The 17,736-nt window shown below is 34.7% G+C and overlaps 2 protein-coding genes across 2 annotated transcripts in view; both read right to left on the bottom strand.

The window, feature by feature from the left end:
* LOC128212891 (helicase with zinc finger domain 2-like) overlaps nucleotides 1-17,736 on the bottom strand; it is a 376,344-nt gene that overhangs the window by 116,546 nt on the left and 242,062 nt on the right. The gene's annotated exons all lie outside the window — the stretch shown is intronic.
* On the bottom strand, nucleotides 4,651-10,892 carry LOC128212894 (dehydrogenase/reductase SDR family member 11-like). The gene is made up of 7 exons (XM_052918289.1): nucleotides 10,660-10,892; nucleotides 9,227-9,430; nucleotides 8,787-8,881; nucleotides 7,557-7,689; nucleotides 6,425-6,517; nucleotides 5,579-5,644; nucleotides 4,651-4,888 (listed from the first exon to the last, which is right to left on the bottom strand). Exons 1-7 carry the CDS (start codon nucleotides 10,789-10,791, stop codon nucleotides 4,847-4,849), a joined length of 765 nt encoding a protein of 254 aa, XP_052774249.1. The 5' UTR covers nucleotides 10,792-10,892; the 3' UTR covers nucleotides 4,651-4,846.

The raw sequence follows: 17,736 nt of genomic DNA, 5'->3' as shown, positions 1-17,736 counted from the left end.
AAGATTTCTACGACGATTGGATATAATTAATTGCAGATGAGGTCTACACAAAAGCGCCAGGGGAAGGCTTATTAATGAAATCGTCATCCAAAGTGATATCGAAATATGCAACAATGGTAATCGTAATGGTAATCACGGATAACAAAAGAAGAGGGGTAGGATATCAAATTCAAAACGATGACTTGAACTTAGGGACAAATCTCTTGCATCTTTTGTCTCGATGTGATATTTTTCGTTTCCCATTTGGCCACTTAGTTAGATGGAATAGAAGCACCAATATGCTACTCAATATCTTTGGACGCTGAATTGAATGTCATTTAAAAGTAAATGGATGGTGCAAAGCTCAGCAAAGCTTAGCAACATTTATTTCTTTATTGAAATGGACATACAATGCAAAAAAACGTTACCACGCAATCATGAACCCTACTCATGTTATGAAGAAAATAATTTCCTAAAAAGGCGAACTTTGAAACTCAAATATTCTACTTTAAAACTGAACATTTGCAGATGTTCATAGAGTGTTACCACTGGGACGAAAGGAAACGCGCTAAAACTTTATAATCAATAAACAATCAAACCTTTATTTGTATCAACTCAATAAAGATGAGAATGTGTTTTGCCAAATAGTAAACAACACTGAATTTTTAAATTGTATGTCCAAATGGCAGAGGTACTAAGGCAACACGGTAACAACGTTGAACGGTCCTTGACTTGAATTACACGACACTACATAGTTCTTATTATTATCATTTCAGGAACATAGACCAATGAAAACGAACAAGATGAGGGACTAACAATGATATGATGGAAACTACAGGAACAAGCACAGACATCGAACATTAAAGCCTGCAAGGGCCATAACGATAATTAATAAGACACACTATCGTATAAACACCCCGAAAATAAATAATAACACCCAAAATGGATCATACACGCATCTAAATAGTTTCACCAATAATTAATGGCGATGACCGCCTTGGAAAGTGAAACACGAGTTAACTTGAACACCAGTCTGCTTAGGGCTTAATCTAGTTAGTATGAATAAATAACCACTTGTCTCAATCTGTAATTATAAGATAACTTGCTAAATAAGCTGGCATGTTTAAAAAACAATTTTGAAAAGACTCTTAAAACAGACCAAAAATCATATCACTGCTCCCTTAATTTTCTGAATTGTTATTCATGTACACATTACTTATGTCAGTTGTTTTTAAAAAAAGCTATTTATATATCAACTTTTGTGGAATATTCAGATATAACTGAGAACACGTGCAACCACAAACTTTCATATGTCCAAGAGAAAATCACAACAAAATATTTTACAATATCAAACCAATATCAAAAAAACGGATGGTGCTGTCGCATTACATTTATAAGTTTTTTTATGTCGTTAAAAGCTATTTCGTAATACTTTGTTATCATTCATATTGTAACACGTTATCGTCTGAGAAACGGTGAAAGCCTCTCAGTCCAAAAGTGTTTTTTTTAAACTAGATTCAACTGGGCACATTTAAAAAAAAGATCTGCGACGTATGGAAGTTTCCTTAAACTGAAATACACTATTACATCCTAATTGGAATAAAAGATAATGTTAAAGGGCCTAGACATCAGATGATACCATTGCAAGAAAAAAAGATAAAAGTATTTTTTAAAGGGTGTTTCATATTATCTGTCCTTATTTTATACCGTTGTGACAGTATATCCTACGCACATCAATATAAAAACAATACGAAAACGTATTGTATGTAGTATTTATATATATTAATTTTTCATTAAATATACCATATGATTGTGTTTTAGTCAATATTTGCAGGTAGAAATGTTATAAAAGATGTTCCACGTGGCGTCCGTTTTGGGAAATCATGACGTCTTTTTTTTAAAGTTGCTGATTACATTACTGCACTTTTCTCTGTCATTTGCGCGATTCCCCTCCTGATTGCACTTTTCAGTTCATCAGTATTTGGAGCGGTAGAGTTATACACCCTATCTTTCAAAAAAACACACAAGAAAAAATCTAAGGGATTCAAATCAGGCGAGTGTGGTGGCCTTTCCTGGGCAGTCCAAAATGAAATAAATTTAGGCCAAATGTTTTTCGATAGCCAATCAATTACTGCACCTGCTATGTGTGGAGTCGCACCACCTTGCTGAAACCATGTATCGATTACATTCACACCCCTCCTCTTCAATGCTGGAATGAATTTCTTTTTCAGAACATTCTGGTAGCGATCCTTATTTATAGTATCAGCATTACCCCCATCATCTTCGAAAAAGAAAGGGTCGACAATATCGTCTTTACTTAAGGCGGCCCAAGTGGTAACCTTTTCCGTATGCAATGGTTTATCAATGTAAAAGTCAGGTTTCTCAGTACTCCAATATCTACAATTTCTTTTGTTGACCTGGGCATTCAGATAGAAATGGGCTTCATCGGAAAACCACAGTTTATCAACGATATCACAACTAGAATTCATCCATCTAGCAAATGACAGCCGACTTGCGATATCAGTTAGTTTCAAATGCTGCATTATGGAAATCTTATAAGGCACAAGTTCCAAATCGTATTTCAACATTCTGAAGACACTTGTAACAATAGTAGAGTTAGAAATATCTCCAAGAATTCTTCGTACTGACCTTTGTGGGGTTTCACCTAATAATAGCAGTTTTCACTTGTTCAATATTTTCTTCATTCCTCGCTGATCGCGGGCGTCTAGGATTTGCATGTCGCATATCTTCTACAGAACCGGATTTTTTAAATCGCTTTACAATTCTCTGTATCTGTTTAGTATTTAACTGTCCGAGGTCGGAGTGTTTTTTTTACCGTTTTCACAACAGGTTTAAATGATCTACTTTCGTAGTATAGTTTTAAAACTTCACAACACTGATCTTTGGTCAGTGCCATTATGCTAATAAGCCCACAGGAAATGACGCCATTGATGACGTTGCCATTTTCCCGTACTTTTACATTGATGAAAAAATATCATTTAATTGCTATAAAATGATGCTTATATATAGTTTGATTATCGTATAAATTGGCAATACTATGACAATTTCTTATAAAGACAGATATTATTAAACACCCTGTACATACAATTGATATCGCTGTGTACAACGCATTGAATCTTATTAACTAATGTATCACATCGCTTACGACACATATATAGCAGTTTTTGCGTATTTTGCCATTTCGAAATTTACTGTGTTTGTCTAACACGAACATCCAAGCGACGTAAAATATAGCGTCGGTATATATATCTTTTCTAATCATGTGACTTTTTCATGATGAATATACACACTTTAAACTGGCAAACTATTATGCTCTACTTTTAAACACGAAGACTAAGCTAAGACAGCGACAAATGATTCGTTTAATCATGCAAAATGATGTATTAACGGCATAATATAAGATCAAATTGACAATTACATGCTTGTTATGAGACATTACTGGAAATGCCAATTTAGGGGACATCTGGTGCTCAGTCCCTTTAACATGACTGTTATAAATGAAGACATTGGAAGTTGCTGTATGTTTTTGTTGCATATAATAAATTAAGGCATAACTGACATAGTCCAAATAGTTAAAATGATGAAACATTAATTTGATTGCTAGAATGTTCTCTTTTGCATGATCAGCCAAATAAAAGGCGAAAAGCCGCCAAAAATACGAGTTCGAAAACACGAAAGAAATTGCACGAGTTTGTGGGTCCACGAGGCGGAGTTTTGTAGTTTTGCCCCCAAAAATCGCAAAGAGGACAAAACGCTGTTTTCGATTTCCGGTAGTCATATATGAAAACCTTTTCTTAATTTTAAATTTATGTATGTACATGCACATTAGGAAATGCAGTCGTTGCATACCCCTACCTTTTTAGGTGTATGTCTTTTATAATTAATTCTTGAGTTGACTGTATTAAATACATATAGATTGGCTAAGGTGAAAGGAATTCATGGATCGTATTTTTGCACGGCGAATAGGAAGTAAAAACTGTCAATAAAAAGGGGAGAGTTTCGAGTTTAAACCTTGAATCAAGGTGATGGTCAAAAGGCTTTCTTAAGTAACTATTATGTTAACTGATTGATTAAATATCAATATGAAATTTGAATGTGTATATTTTGCAAGAACCTTCAATTGCTTTAAAAAACATGAATATTTAACTTTCAAGATGCGGAACTTAGTAAATAACATCAAATCACAAACCTTATGCACTTGCATGCCTTCATACGTTTATCATATTTAATGCATCCGATGTGCATATTTGTTTAATCGAGCAATTGCTGATATCACAGAACAATTCAAAATCTTTTCAAAGCCGTAAATAAAGCTACTTAGTTATGCAATCGTACATTATGTCAATAATCAAGATACAGTTTTTGTACGTTCTATAAATTAAAATACGTGTTTATTATGTTGTAATTCACTATCGGGTGGAAATTTCTCGTTTAATTGATTTGAGAAGTGTATAATTTTATTAAGAATGGAGATATTTACCTCATAGGAATAAGTACATCTTAAACTGTGAAATCAAGCTTTTAAATATAAAAGGAAACGCGTTTTCGCTGCCCCAGCAAAAATGTTAAGACCTTTTTATATGTGCATGTACATAGTACATATGCACAACGCTTTTTACGAGATTGTTAACAATATTTAATGACAAATAGTATTTTGTATAAATTTATTTGTTGCGAATATTGAGAACACAATACAAGGATCCCTCAAAAGGATATTTCAATAATTAAAGTTAAACAATATTTTATCAAGAAATATATTCATGCGTCTGCTTTATTTATCTTACTTTCAAATAGAAATGACATCAACCAACATAAGATCTTAAGTAGCTTCAGATCTGCTTCGATATCAATACTTGAATTCCACGGGTCTGATTAGAATGTCGTGTATCTGTAAAAGAAAAGTATTCTTTTTTGAGGTAGTATGTCTCGAATTTGTGTGTATGTCAAGGACAGAATCATTATCTAAAGGACAATGATACGCTCAACGTAGATAAGATGATAAAGAGGGATATTGTTTGAACACTTGATTACATTTACATGATTTGATATACTACATTTACAAATCAAAATAGTTCTGGGTATTCAGAGTCATCTTCTTTTTTATTTGATCTTGTTTAACATTGATCGTGTAATATTATTATATGTTAAGCTACGACTCGGGTTTGAAGTGACGTCATAATAAAGAGACGCACACAATATGCTGCTTGTTATGATAATGAAGCCACACCAATATACTATTTTTGCTCTACAGGTTAATGACAAAAATAACATTGAGTGAGCGGGCGAAATATGAAAAGATTAACAAATTTTCAAGTTTATAGTTAAAAACAGGAGAAGTCGAAAACAAAAATAATTTCTTTTCTTTGAATTAATTGACCAATTCTCCCCTCTTGATGCAAACATATGCAACTTCGTTAAAAATCAATGCCCGCATAAAGTATTTGTCCAAACTTCCACATGATTTGACGCAACATTGTTTTTCATTAAAGCGGTTTGATGGCATTCACGTTCATTTCATTGTTACATTTACAAGAAAACGACGAAGGGAATATCAATATAGTGTTGCAAAAAACATTACCTGTACTCTTCCAGGCGCCGCCAAAGCGTAGATGACGCTTTCTGTAATGTCCCCACACGTCAACGTCTTTGAAACGTAAATAAATGTACTGTTTTTATAATGTGTTAATTTCATCTTACGAACTTACATATTACTAATGAAACAAAATTCATCCTTCAATTGTATATGTTTAGTTTGCTACAAAATATTAGTAAAGAATTTGGATGGATCTACTTTCAACACATTTTTAAAAGATCTCGAACATACAATTGTATGACATGCAATATTCCAATTTCCTAAAACAACAATATTATGAATGTTATTGTAGCAGCCGAAAGATTACGAGCTGGACTAGTTTTAGTGCAAGTCGACATTAACTACACCCTGAGATTACAGAATAGATCCCAATATACTCTGTAATAACGAGTGCAATAAATATAGATTTTCACCAAATTTTAATATTTTTTTAATGGAAAAAATAACATAGCTGTCAATTCAGGTCCGATTTATCAGAACATAATACCACGTAGCTTCTATACTTTATTTAGGTGAAGTAATTTTACCCGCAGACTGAATACCAGGTGGCATTCATCATTTAATGCGTGAAGTGTAGTGCAGATATTTCACCGACAAACTTATTTTTTTAAATACGTAAACCGACATAATGACATGAACAGTATTTAGCTGGCTGACTTAAGCCATTGTAAGAAGACATTATATATATGCTAACTTGTCATTTTCAATTTAGTTTAAAAAACCTCGTAAACACATTTACAGGGAAAAAGGCATACTCAAAATAACTAGTGAATTTTCAATTCCAAAACCAAAAACAATTTTACAAAAATGCCGCCTATTATAGAGACTGACCTCGACGCCCACCCATTTGGCCGCCAGCTTTTCCGGGCTGTCTTTAAACATCCGATTATTAAAGTCCGTCCGCGCTGCTCCTGGGCTTATGTGCTGGAGTTGGAGAAAAAATTGTCAATGAAAACAAATTTCTTATTGATAATTTGTTTACCGTCTTAAGTATAAGAACCAATACTTACTAGTCATTTTGAGAACTAGAAGTAAAGATATATAGCATTTGATATGTCACTGAAATACATGAAAATTTAGGAAAGGGTTGTCTCGCAATAAAACGTTCATCAACAGCAACCGTCGGTTTTGAGTACTATTAGTTTGTGACGGTCAGTTGCCATTGCAATGAATTTGAATCTACCGCATTTACACACTATATAGTGGACATATGCATGCATCACAAAACCCTTGCACATACTCGACCAACCACGCGTTCGTTTTGCAAAATACGCGTTGCTTTCGCTAGAGATTGCGTCAGCCCTGTAAATCGCGAGGATATATTCCGCGGTGATGTGCATTATCACTGCGTTCATCTGCTGCTACCGCTGCTGCTGCTGACGACTTCAGAAAACATACACGCGGCATATCACTGCGATGCGGCTTAACGCGAAATGCAGGTATTTTAACCGTTGGTACAAAAAGATTTTAAATTGTACCATGCTCGCAGAATGGCTTTCATCCGAATGCGAGGGTGAAGAGTCACATCCCCCAAATTTGATAATTAGGTCGCTGGAATATTGATTGTTTGTTAAAGCATTTATGGAAATAAGTTTATTGATACTTTAATATACCTTCGAAAGGTCTTTCACGCCTTTATGAAGAGTTTGCACAATTATCGTGTTTTTCACGCGTCTTTGACGTAAGAGCAGGGATTATTGAACGTTTTTGTAAGTGTCAAAACTAATAAAACAAATTTGAATTTAGATTTCCTAAGTTATCATTGCAAGGGTAAGGAAACACATGACTTGAAAGGGTTCTCACATGGGACACCACAGGTCACAACCAATTAAAACAACCAAACAGTTGACGTTAATTTCTAAATAAAATTTCTAACAAACGTGTGTTTGACGTTGTCATTTTCTATCAACTGAATTTTTTATAAAAAAAACAAACTAATACAAAGTGTCTTGAATAGTATTACCGTTACTCGAATGTGTGTTTTAGCAGCATATAGTTCGTTCCTCAGACCCTCTGTGATAGCCTTTACCGCATATTTTGTGGCGGCGTAGCAATGGATGGAAGGTGCGTCCGGAACAACGCGGTGAGCCGACATGCTGAAACGGATACGAGGTATATCTTTAGCTTTAAATATCATTGAGGGCTGTACTGACACTGAAAAGAAATAGTCGGGTACATAGACCAGAGTTTATTCTATATGTTCTGGTCCTATGGGATCATTTTGTTAATATGACTAAACGACTACTGAAATATGAATTATTCTGCGTCTGGTCATAGGACTGTCGAAAAGGCAACACCAATCATTAATGTTAATGAGTTTCATGTCAACTAATCTTTTTTACAGAATGTTTTACACAATATGTCAATCATCCGACCATTTTGCAGAATCCTGTTTAGCACATTTGACATCAACATTTAATGAAGAAAATGGACGCGAGGTTTAGAAACAGGTGAGGTTTGGCGTAGTATTATATGGATCCGTTTATGATGGAAAAATGAGTCCATGAAATAACCGTACTGTGGTGCTATAAAACAATAAAAGGCCACTAGAGCTCAAATTGATTTATTCGGATTTAAAACATGCTATAAATAATAAGGGCTGTAATTATTTTACTTAACCGCACAATCTTTACTACTCAACATCTACAAAACAATTAAATAACTTTTAAAATAGCTTATGCGTTCAGTCTAACATCTATAATGCTTGAAGATGCTCGATAATCTTTGTAACTAGATTTAAAAAGCAGCACTTGATAGATTGTGTATGAAAGTTTTCAAGATAACTTAGGTGTTTACTTTTACTACATGAATTGGTAAACCTTGTTGATTTATAAGGATTGTTGAATGTAAACAAAAAGGGTTTGATCTCGTTATACTACCAGACCAGTGGCCCTTAATTTATAGGGGATGTGTTAGAGCGGTGCTCTGATGGTCCGGATGTAAACCAGTTGACGAGTACTCAACTTCATACTCTTAGCAACATTTATCAATAACAGCAAACACAAGCATGCAAACTTAGAGCCTGTATTATCATGAAATGAAATCCATTACCAGTTAAACTATAAGGTTAAACCTTATTAGTTGAGCTGGTTCCAATACATTTATATTACACGACACTAATATTGCTCAACTGACAATAACAGGACGTCCAGGGAAAAATGTGTAATACACTACTAACAAGTCACTGAGTTACCTGCCAATGAGTATGATGTGTCCATCATCTACCCCTCGTTCTTTCATGGATTTATACGCCTCCCTGGAGCACGTCATCAGGCCAATCACATTCACCTAGACTCAAGAAATATAAGTTTGAAATATGCAATGAATGAATTCTAAAGATAGCAAGTTACCGTTGATTATTTTATTATTATATTAAAATGTGTACTTCAGTCGCTATTTATTGTTCGAAAGATGCAATTTATAATGCTGACAAACGCAAATAGGTCCTCTTTGGTTTGATACTTGAAGACAAGTTTCGTGAAGAAGCAGAATTTCAAGATATAAACTAGCTCAACAAATTATTATTTTCGAATTAATTGCAGATGGTATTTTGAAAGTTGTTTCATTTTTATTCTTAAATCCTTAAGTTACTTTGAATATTCCATACATAATTTACTTATAAATAAAACTGACGTCAAACATATTACGCCATTGATCTGTTGCTCCGGACAACAACGGTGCATCATGGGAAAGCCCCGCATTATTTACGCACACGTCAACGCCTCCGTACTCTTTCTTGATTTGTTCAAACATGGCCAATACGTCTTCCTCCTTTGAGACGTCACATTTCATTGCCGTCAATGATCCTTTAGCATCTTTAAGACCGTCTGCTAATGCCTTCAAATAATGGAAAACAATTATCATTATTAAATTATGTTTAAAGAGTCATTGATTATTAATATTTTTAATTAAGGAGGAAGAAGACATTCTCTATTCGATACCATAGCCCTAGTAAACTACGATTCCAATGTGGTAACAGGAACATTTAAAAAAACACATGTGATTCAATTTGGTATGTCAGTGTTGTTTTGTACGATTTTCCGAATGGTTAAATATTGCACACCGGATAGGCGTTTCAGGACAAGGCCTAAAAATACATTATTGAACGCTTTATACAGAAGATTACATCAACTTCATGAAAAATAACATTCTTATCTAAACCCCTATAAAAAATAAATAAAAAAAGCCTACCTACCCTACCTATTTTTGGAAAGGATGTAACCCTTACAAAACAATTTTTTAGGCCCAATTCAGGAAAACCCCATCTGGCTCCCCCATGCCAGATGAGGCATTCGCAACAACACGCCACTTCTCATTTCTTCTAGTGAATGATTTATGAAAAAATAGTATGTCATTTCAATAAAGCGCAATTAAATGTATAAGTATGCAAGACTTTTAATTAGAAGTGAAAATAAATAATCGTCAACAATGCGATATTTAGAGAAACTAGTTGATGACAACAGCCATCAGATCCTAAATTACTACAGGTTATGATGTCAAAAAAATAATATTGCACGCACTCTTTGTTGAAATGTACGAAAAAGCGTTTTATTCGCCATTCTTTCCACAAATTGATAATGTTTTTTTTCCGGCCCGGATCGAAATAACGGACCCTTGGGTATACTGCGTGGCCTGCAGCTTGGCAAGCCTCGTTTACGGCTTACGCGCGTACCTTCGGATCGATATGTTTTCTTTCCGGACCCCAAACACATGACACATTTTTTTTAAATTAACATATATATCGCAGTCAGCTATTTTTTTCTTTGCGAAGGACGCTTATACAAAATATGACAACGGCCATTTTAATGGGACGTTGATTTCATTCATAACCCAGGCTGTTTGACTGATGCATACACTTGATTTATTGCTGACGATTGACAGCTCAGTTTGGAAAGTCATTATAATAAACAAATTCCACTCCCTTTATTAGTTGGAGGGGGGGGGACTGGAGGTCCACCCGCCCCTGAATCCGCTAATGAATATCACCAAACATGCATTTGCAAATTGTCGTGATAATAAAATAGGAATACAAATGTACAATGGACATACTACAACAAAGGTCGTACCTGTATTTTGTCAATGTTTCTCGCACAGCCAATAACTTTCATTCCCAATTCTGTCAATCTCTTTGCAATGTCCTCTCCGAATCCAGATGACGCCCCGGTTACCAAGGCAACTCGACCTTCCCAACGTTCCATTCTTGATTAAATATCCACAGGTTTTCTTTCTACTAATATAATACCCGAGTCAGAAATTAGGACGACATTGAATATGTAGCCACTATTGTAATACACAGACACTGATAACAGATAAACTTTGGTTTAAAACGGCGAGTACAAGTTGGGCGATACTTTTCAAAACAAGATACCATCTCCAGCTTAAGAATTGATGTGTTTAAAGTTTAAATTCTGCGTTAACCACCTTAGTCGTTTTAACTTTATTTTATGTGATGTTTAATTGTTTGATATAATTTTGAAGACCATTTTGAAGAAACTGATATAAAACCGTGAACGATATATAACGCTGGAAAAGAGGTTACAAACATTTTTATTTTTTTTCGTTAAACCGACTTAAGTATCTTCCATAAACAAACTACATAGCTCGTTTAAACGACTTTCTTTTTTTGTTAAAACGACTTTCGAGGCAATCAGAATCGAATGATAAAAGTCAAGCACACCTTACTTAGATCAGCCGTTTTTCATGTTTGGCGATTTTGATCGGCTTAGTATGTCGTTTTAAGTACATGCGCATGTCGATTTAACTAGGTTATTCGTGTTTAAGAGCTATCATTTTGTTTCAACCAGATAAGTAAGTCGTTTAAACGACTTATGTTAGTCGTTTTAGCCAATAACCGTTTATATTTGAAAGGAAATTGTTACTTATCAAGCATCGATCGAGTTACTATTATAGAAAATCAAAGGGCGAATGCACTGAAAGGCTATCTGCACATATGTCAGTGTTGTTTTATTTGAACATTGGAATGGGTGACGGGCAAAGGAGGATACAATCAATGTCTGTATCATTTTAAAAATATTATTGTGTGTGACCGAGCAATTCAAGGTATTTTTATACTTCCTTCACTGTTTTCACTAATAATTGCTTTCAAATGTATACATAGATAGGAGTAAAAAACTGTACCGAGGCTAAACAGTGCTAGAGCCAACATTGGGCGAGGAAAAAATATATTAAGGCGTCTGGCGTCATTTTAACGATGAAACCACCGTGATCCCTCATCCCTATGAAGCTAAGGTAACAGTTCAAGCCCCTTTCAATTGTTTCTAAGGTATTTGATAAGGCATCATACAAACAAAAAGTATAATACATCAAATACACGCAAAATCGTTTTAATTTACAATTAACTACATCAACAGTCCATTACAAAATACAGAGCTTATCAGATGGTCGTTTTCCCGCGATGAGGACAAACATGTGGACTGTTAATGTATAAAGTAACTTTTTTGAGATTGTCTGTTCTGATAATGAACATCTTGTTCCAATTGGAGAAAAAGTGAAGTTACAGATAATGCGCACTCTTTAAAAGTTTCACAGGTTTAATCCAGACTGCTTTGACCAAGTAAGTAAGCATAACTCACTGCCGTAGCTCTCAGGGAAGGTGCTCTAATACTTATTGAAAACCGAATGTCTTAAACTATGCCAATAATACATAGAATAATGTTTTATGAAAATAAATGACAATATCTTATAATAAAAGTATAAACCTGAAGCTCCATACATGTTTAAGTCATTGAATTAATATATACTGTGTTGTTGTTTAGCAGGCAAATCATAGTAACTAGGTGAAGCATAAACAACGCGACACAGACAACAAGTTAGACATGCAGATGTTTAGTTTTGTTACTTATTTCATAAAAGAAATATAAAAAATACACCCTATAGAATAAGAGTGCTGCAGGGTCACTCCAGGCTATGATAACACACACTGCATAGCTTCGTAATAGAAGAGGAAACACTGGCGGTCGGTTACATTTCTTTACATGTTTTGTCCAGAGCTTCCATCATTTTTCAACTTGTTGCAATACTTATTTTTTTGATAAGTACAGTGTAGTTTGACATGCAGATTAAAAATGATTTACAAAGGGAAATCAAATTGACACTCTTTGACTGTGACAGTTATCGATATTATTCTATTAAAATTTATTTGTTTACAAATTATGTTTCGAGCAACCTTTTCTGATTAAACAAACTCACGTCAAGCATCCTCTTGCACTGTTCTAGTGCCTCTGCCAACAGTTGAGCATCGTGGGGAAGTCAAGCGTTCAAACATCTTAAAACTATGTTCGTCGTTCGTCACGTCACATTGAATAGCCGTGCGTAACCCCTTTGCATCTTAAAGATTATTGCCCTTGAAACAAAACGTATATGACGAACATATAACATTGTTTGTCTTCTATTTAAGAGAATGATATGTGTAAAAATTCAACATTATTTGAAAATAGGTTAAAATGATGTCATAAATAATAACATATGCTCTTTACTTAAAGTGCAATCAGTGTCGACATGGCCGGGTACACGGCAATCGAAAACACTCTGTGCTTAAAGGTCTGAACGAATGGAGATTCTAGTAACTCCATCTATGAATTTGAACAACAAAAAGACAGCTCTAACGTCATTTCGAAACTTGTTAATGAAATACTCTGCCACTAATGTCGTGCGTATAAATATCTACAGTACACAGTATACGACCGTTTAAGACGTGGCATCAGCACCAAGCTAGGCATACCATCTTTTTATTTTGAATATGCTTCTCTAAAGAGGACAATCACCAGCCAAAAGCTGACGGAAGTAGCGAGTAGCTGTGAACGAAACTGTCAAACGGCATTTTCCCGATGTATCAGTAACAATTCATAAAGGAAAATTGAAATATTTATTCTGAGGCTGTTACCCTCCTGTTTTGTAGTTAGTAGTCAGTGGGCTTTATTAAGAGTATTAAAGGCGGTACGCAGGATTTCAAACGTTTCCATTATTCGGTACACACACACTCTCAAAATAGTTAAATATAATGTTTAGCACTGGGATGTGTATAGAAAATGGAGTGATATGTACGCCATTGGGAAATGTGGTTACATTCTAAATTTTGGATGCTCAACATGTTCGATGAACACTACAATTTAAAGCATCAAAATAACCATTAAAAAACTAACATGGGTTAATGTGTCGTTTTGTTATACTAAAAGAAAAAATAATAATCCGCCGTAGTTCATGCATGCAATTAACATACTTATTAGACCCCTTCACTCGAATACATAATTTACGTTGCCTTATGGTTCAGATAATTAATGACATGAGCTAGCAGTGTCTACGATAACGTGACCAAAACATATACAATGTATGTTCTCATGTAATGTAATTCCACAACAGTGACACTGATTAATGTACTGTAGTCTTTAGCAACTGACACTTTTAGCAACACAATATAAATTTCGTTGCGATAAATAGTTTAAGCAAAGCTTTATTTTGGTTGCAAGTGGATTCTAATTGTTACGGCCGCTTCACTGACTCTTTTAAGTTAATAAAATGGTCATTAACAAGCTTTGTATAGGTAATGTATGGAGTGTGAAGCTTATATAAATCTATGTCTGTCGTCAAAGGCTTCGTGTACGTAATGTATTGAGTTTAAGATGTCAGTGGATTTAATTTATGTCACTTGAAAACTGCACCGTCTCAACCGAGTTATGGTGAAACATTTACTGATCATGACCGTCTATAAGCTGTTAATATTACCTACAGCTGCATGCAGCAGCAAGCGACCCGATTTCCAAAAGGTTTTAAAGAGTACCGAGTGGATAGATAACACGGAGAAATCAGCACTTGCACGAGTATCAAGTACTTACTTACATGATACACTTTGGAAAATCAGCATAATAAAGAAAATCGTGAATACAGATGAATATAGAACAAAAACGTTACCATATGTACTTGTATTTTGCTCCACATTCCTCTCAAAGCCAGACTTATAAAAACGAACAAGATGAAGGACAAACAATGATATAATGTAAACTGTAGTTATCGAAAGCCTGTAAAAGGTACAAGCAAGGGCCCAGACGACAATAAACTTGACATACAACCGTATAAACACCACAAAAAATACAAACCTCACAAACAAATCATACACGCATCGAAATAGCTCCACCGATAAATAACGGATTGACTGCCATGGAACGGTTGTTGAAACATGAGTTCACTTGATTATAAGTCTGGGTGGGACTTAATCTAGTTTGTACGGAGAAATAAACACTTGTCTCAACAAGTATCTGCAATTATAAGACCTTGTTTAATAAGCTGACTTGTTAAAAAAAATACATCGAAAATACCAAAAACAGACCAAAAATCATATCAGTCCTCCCTCAATTTTCTGAATTATTATTCAATACCAATATATTTTTGTATAACGTAAAGCACACTTGAATATATTTAATATACTTACCTTATCCAGCGAAATAAAAACGTACACACTATCAACACATACCGGGGCATGTTTACTCTTGAGTATCGGTGACCAATTGAGAAGGTTATCGAAATTAGAAACGGAGTCGAATAATTATTTTGTGTAATAGAGCCATTTATTTTCTCACAGTCAGTTAAAAGGGGCGCAGGGGTGCACAAGCGACCAAGATTGCTTTATTCCCGTCACCTACCACTGGCTATATACTGCAAGGAAATATTTTGTTTTGAGTGAAACAGTCGGATTCAATGACAGTATCCAAGCAGCTGCGTTTTAAACTAAATATGCAATCATAGCACTTATTGAAGAACATTTCTTTAAATGTCTTCTTCTTACAAGCTGTGTTGGTTAGTCAAGTGCAAAATATTGAGCTACACAAATTTAATGACTTGTTACGAAAATTGCACACGAATGCATGCAGAATGCTGAAAACTGGTACATCAACAGATTTAGTAACTGATTTTGCTTTGTACGAAATAAGGTAAAATAAACAAACAACTGTTTTGACCAATTATTGTTAAGGCCGCTGCCATGTGCAGATGGTCTTCCAAAGTAAAACTATTTTCGCCTGTTTTTCTTCAAGTACTTGACCTATTACTTACCTTTAAGTTTAGTCTTAACTAGCACTCAACCCTCCCTTCGATGACGACAAGACTAATACGTGAGAATGTATCTTTTTATCACCGAAACAGCCATCTTTAATACGTTTCTGGTTGTTATCGTTGTCAATGAATTCGATGTAGTTGTGATAAATACAAACGACAATTGAAGATGGCGGTATTAGTTTATCAAAGGCAGTTTCTCTACTTAAAATTATTTTAAGTCAGAAAAAAGAATGATCTTATAAATATCTACATTATAATGCGTGTGAATAAAAACCTTTGGTGACGTACATCATATACATCGACATGGACATCTAACAAGTTGGATGATGTGATTGTTAGAGGTGTTATTCGAAACCCGCCATTTGTACTGATCGAGTAAAAAGTGCACGTTTTACATCGTTTTTAATCGTGTTTAAACTGGTGAAGATATTTTTAAAAATGTAATTTGAGCTCGTTAAATTAGTGGAAGAGGAATCGGCTATTCGAGCATATTCCGTGCGTATCTAACATACATTCAGTTAAGCTATCATGGAAGAAAAAAAGAAGAAACCAATGTTAAGCTTTACCTTTGTATATCCACATATAATTCATATACAATACCAGTACTGTTAAATATTTATCTTTCTTTCATGTGACCGAACATGCCGAACTTGGTTGACTGCAAACATTGCACACACAGCAAGCTCAGATTGTATTAAAATATAATGAACATTTTCGATTTAGATAACAAAGTCGCTGCACGTTCGGATTATTTAATAACATGCATGATGCAGTAGGCAAATAAAACGTAGGTCACATGTAAGGCAATAGCTTACGGTGTTTTGCAACTTCTAAAAACGTCAGTGTTTGTAATTTGAAATTACTCGACCGATATTTTCCACAGTAACGTACATGAAAAATAAGTCACAGATTTTTTCGACAGCTCTTTCCGACGGACAGTGATTAGATGCTCAATTACTTAGAAAAAAGACGGACGATGCTGTCGCATTACATATTTGAGTTTTTTTATGTGGTTTAAAGCTATTTCGTGTTTCGTATTACATTTTTATCAGTCATATTGAAGAAATAGTGTCGGTATATGAATATGTACCAATCATGTGACCTTCACATACGAAATATACACACTATAAAATAGGAAACCAGTATTCGCTATTTTTAAACGAGTTAACTCAGCTAAGACTGCGACAAAATATTCTTTTCAACATGTAAAATGATGTATTATGGGTATAATACTGGCTGAATTGACAATTACATGCTTGTTTTGAGGAAATACTGTATTTGCCGATTTTGGTAAAACATGAATTTCCGTCATGCCAAATCCTAGTGAAAAAGCCGTCAAATAACGATTTAATGTGAAGGCTATTCAGTTTATGAGTGGCTTTTGTTTTCACTACAAGCATTGTGGTACACAAGTACGTTTTCAATGATGTAAGGCATTCGATACATAAAATAAAATTAACTCTGATATGGTTTTTTTTCAAGAAAACATCATTGGAAAGTCTTTATGTATAGGGTACTACTTAGCATGCTTGTCAGAATTGTATTTAATTTCAACTTCTAAGACGCTGCTAGAATTTGCAAAAAAATGAAATCAGTTCTTATTACAACAGGAAACGCAATACACATTTGTTCAGGCTTTACACTCATTGATAACAAACTATGTCGTGCAATTATTAATTATACATTGATAGCAAAACTTTATTTTAAATAGAAAACAAGAAGGTTGTCATCCAGCTGTCCGATTACAAGTCTTGATCTTTCACTGTCAAAAAACAGAGCTTCTGGGATATATACACCATGGGCATGCTTCGCGAGAATGCACAGCTTGTGTTCTCCACTCCTGTTTACTTGGATGATAGAATGCGTACCAGTCTCACTAACAAATATTGTTCCGCAGTTTGTTGTGCAAATACCGGATATGTACTCAAGTAGTTTCTCGTCTTTGAGTGTGGCCTTTATATTCCCTTGCATGTCGAGGGTAAGCAGTTGATCGTTTGCAAAGTCTGATACATGGATCAGACTTCCGTCGCGACTGACGTCAATGCTGTACACTGTAGTATGTTCGTATTCAGTGT

This window comes from Mya arenaria, chromosome 13 (assembly GCF_026914265.1).
Source record: "Mya arenaria isolate MELC-2E11 chromosome 13, ASM2691426v1".
Lineage (NCBI taxonomy): Eukaryota > Metazoa > Mollusca > Bivalvia > Myida > Myidae > Mya > Mya arenaria.
Note: the sequence above shows the minus strand (reverse complement) of the source record. Positions and strands in the feature narration are given on the sequence as shown.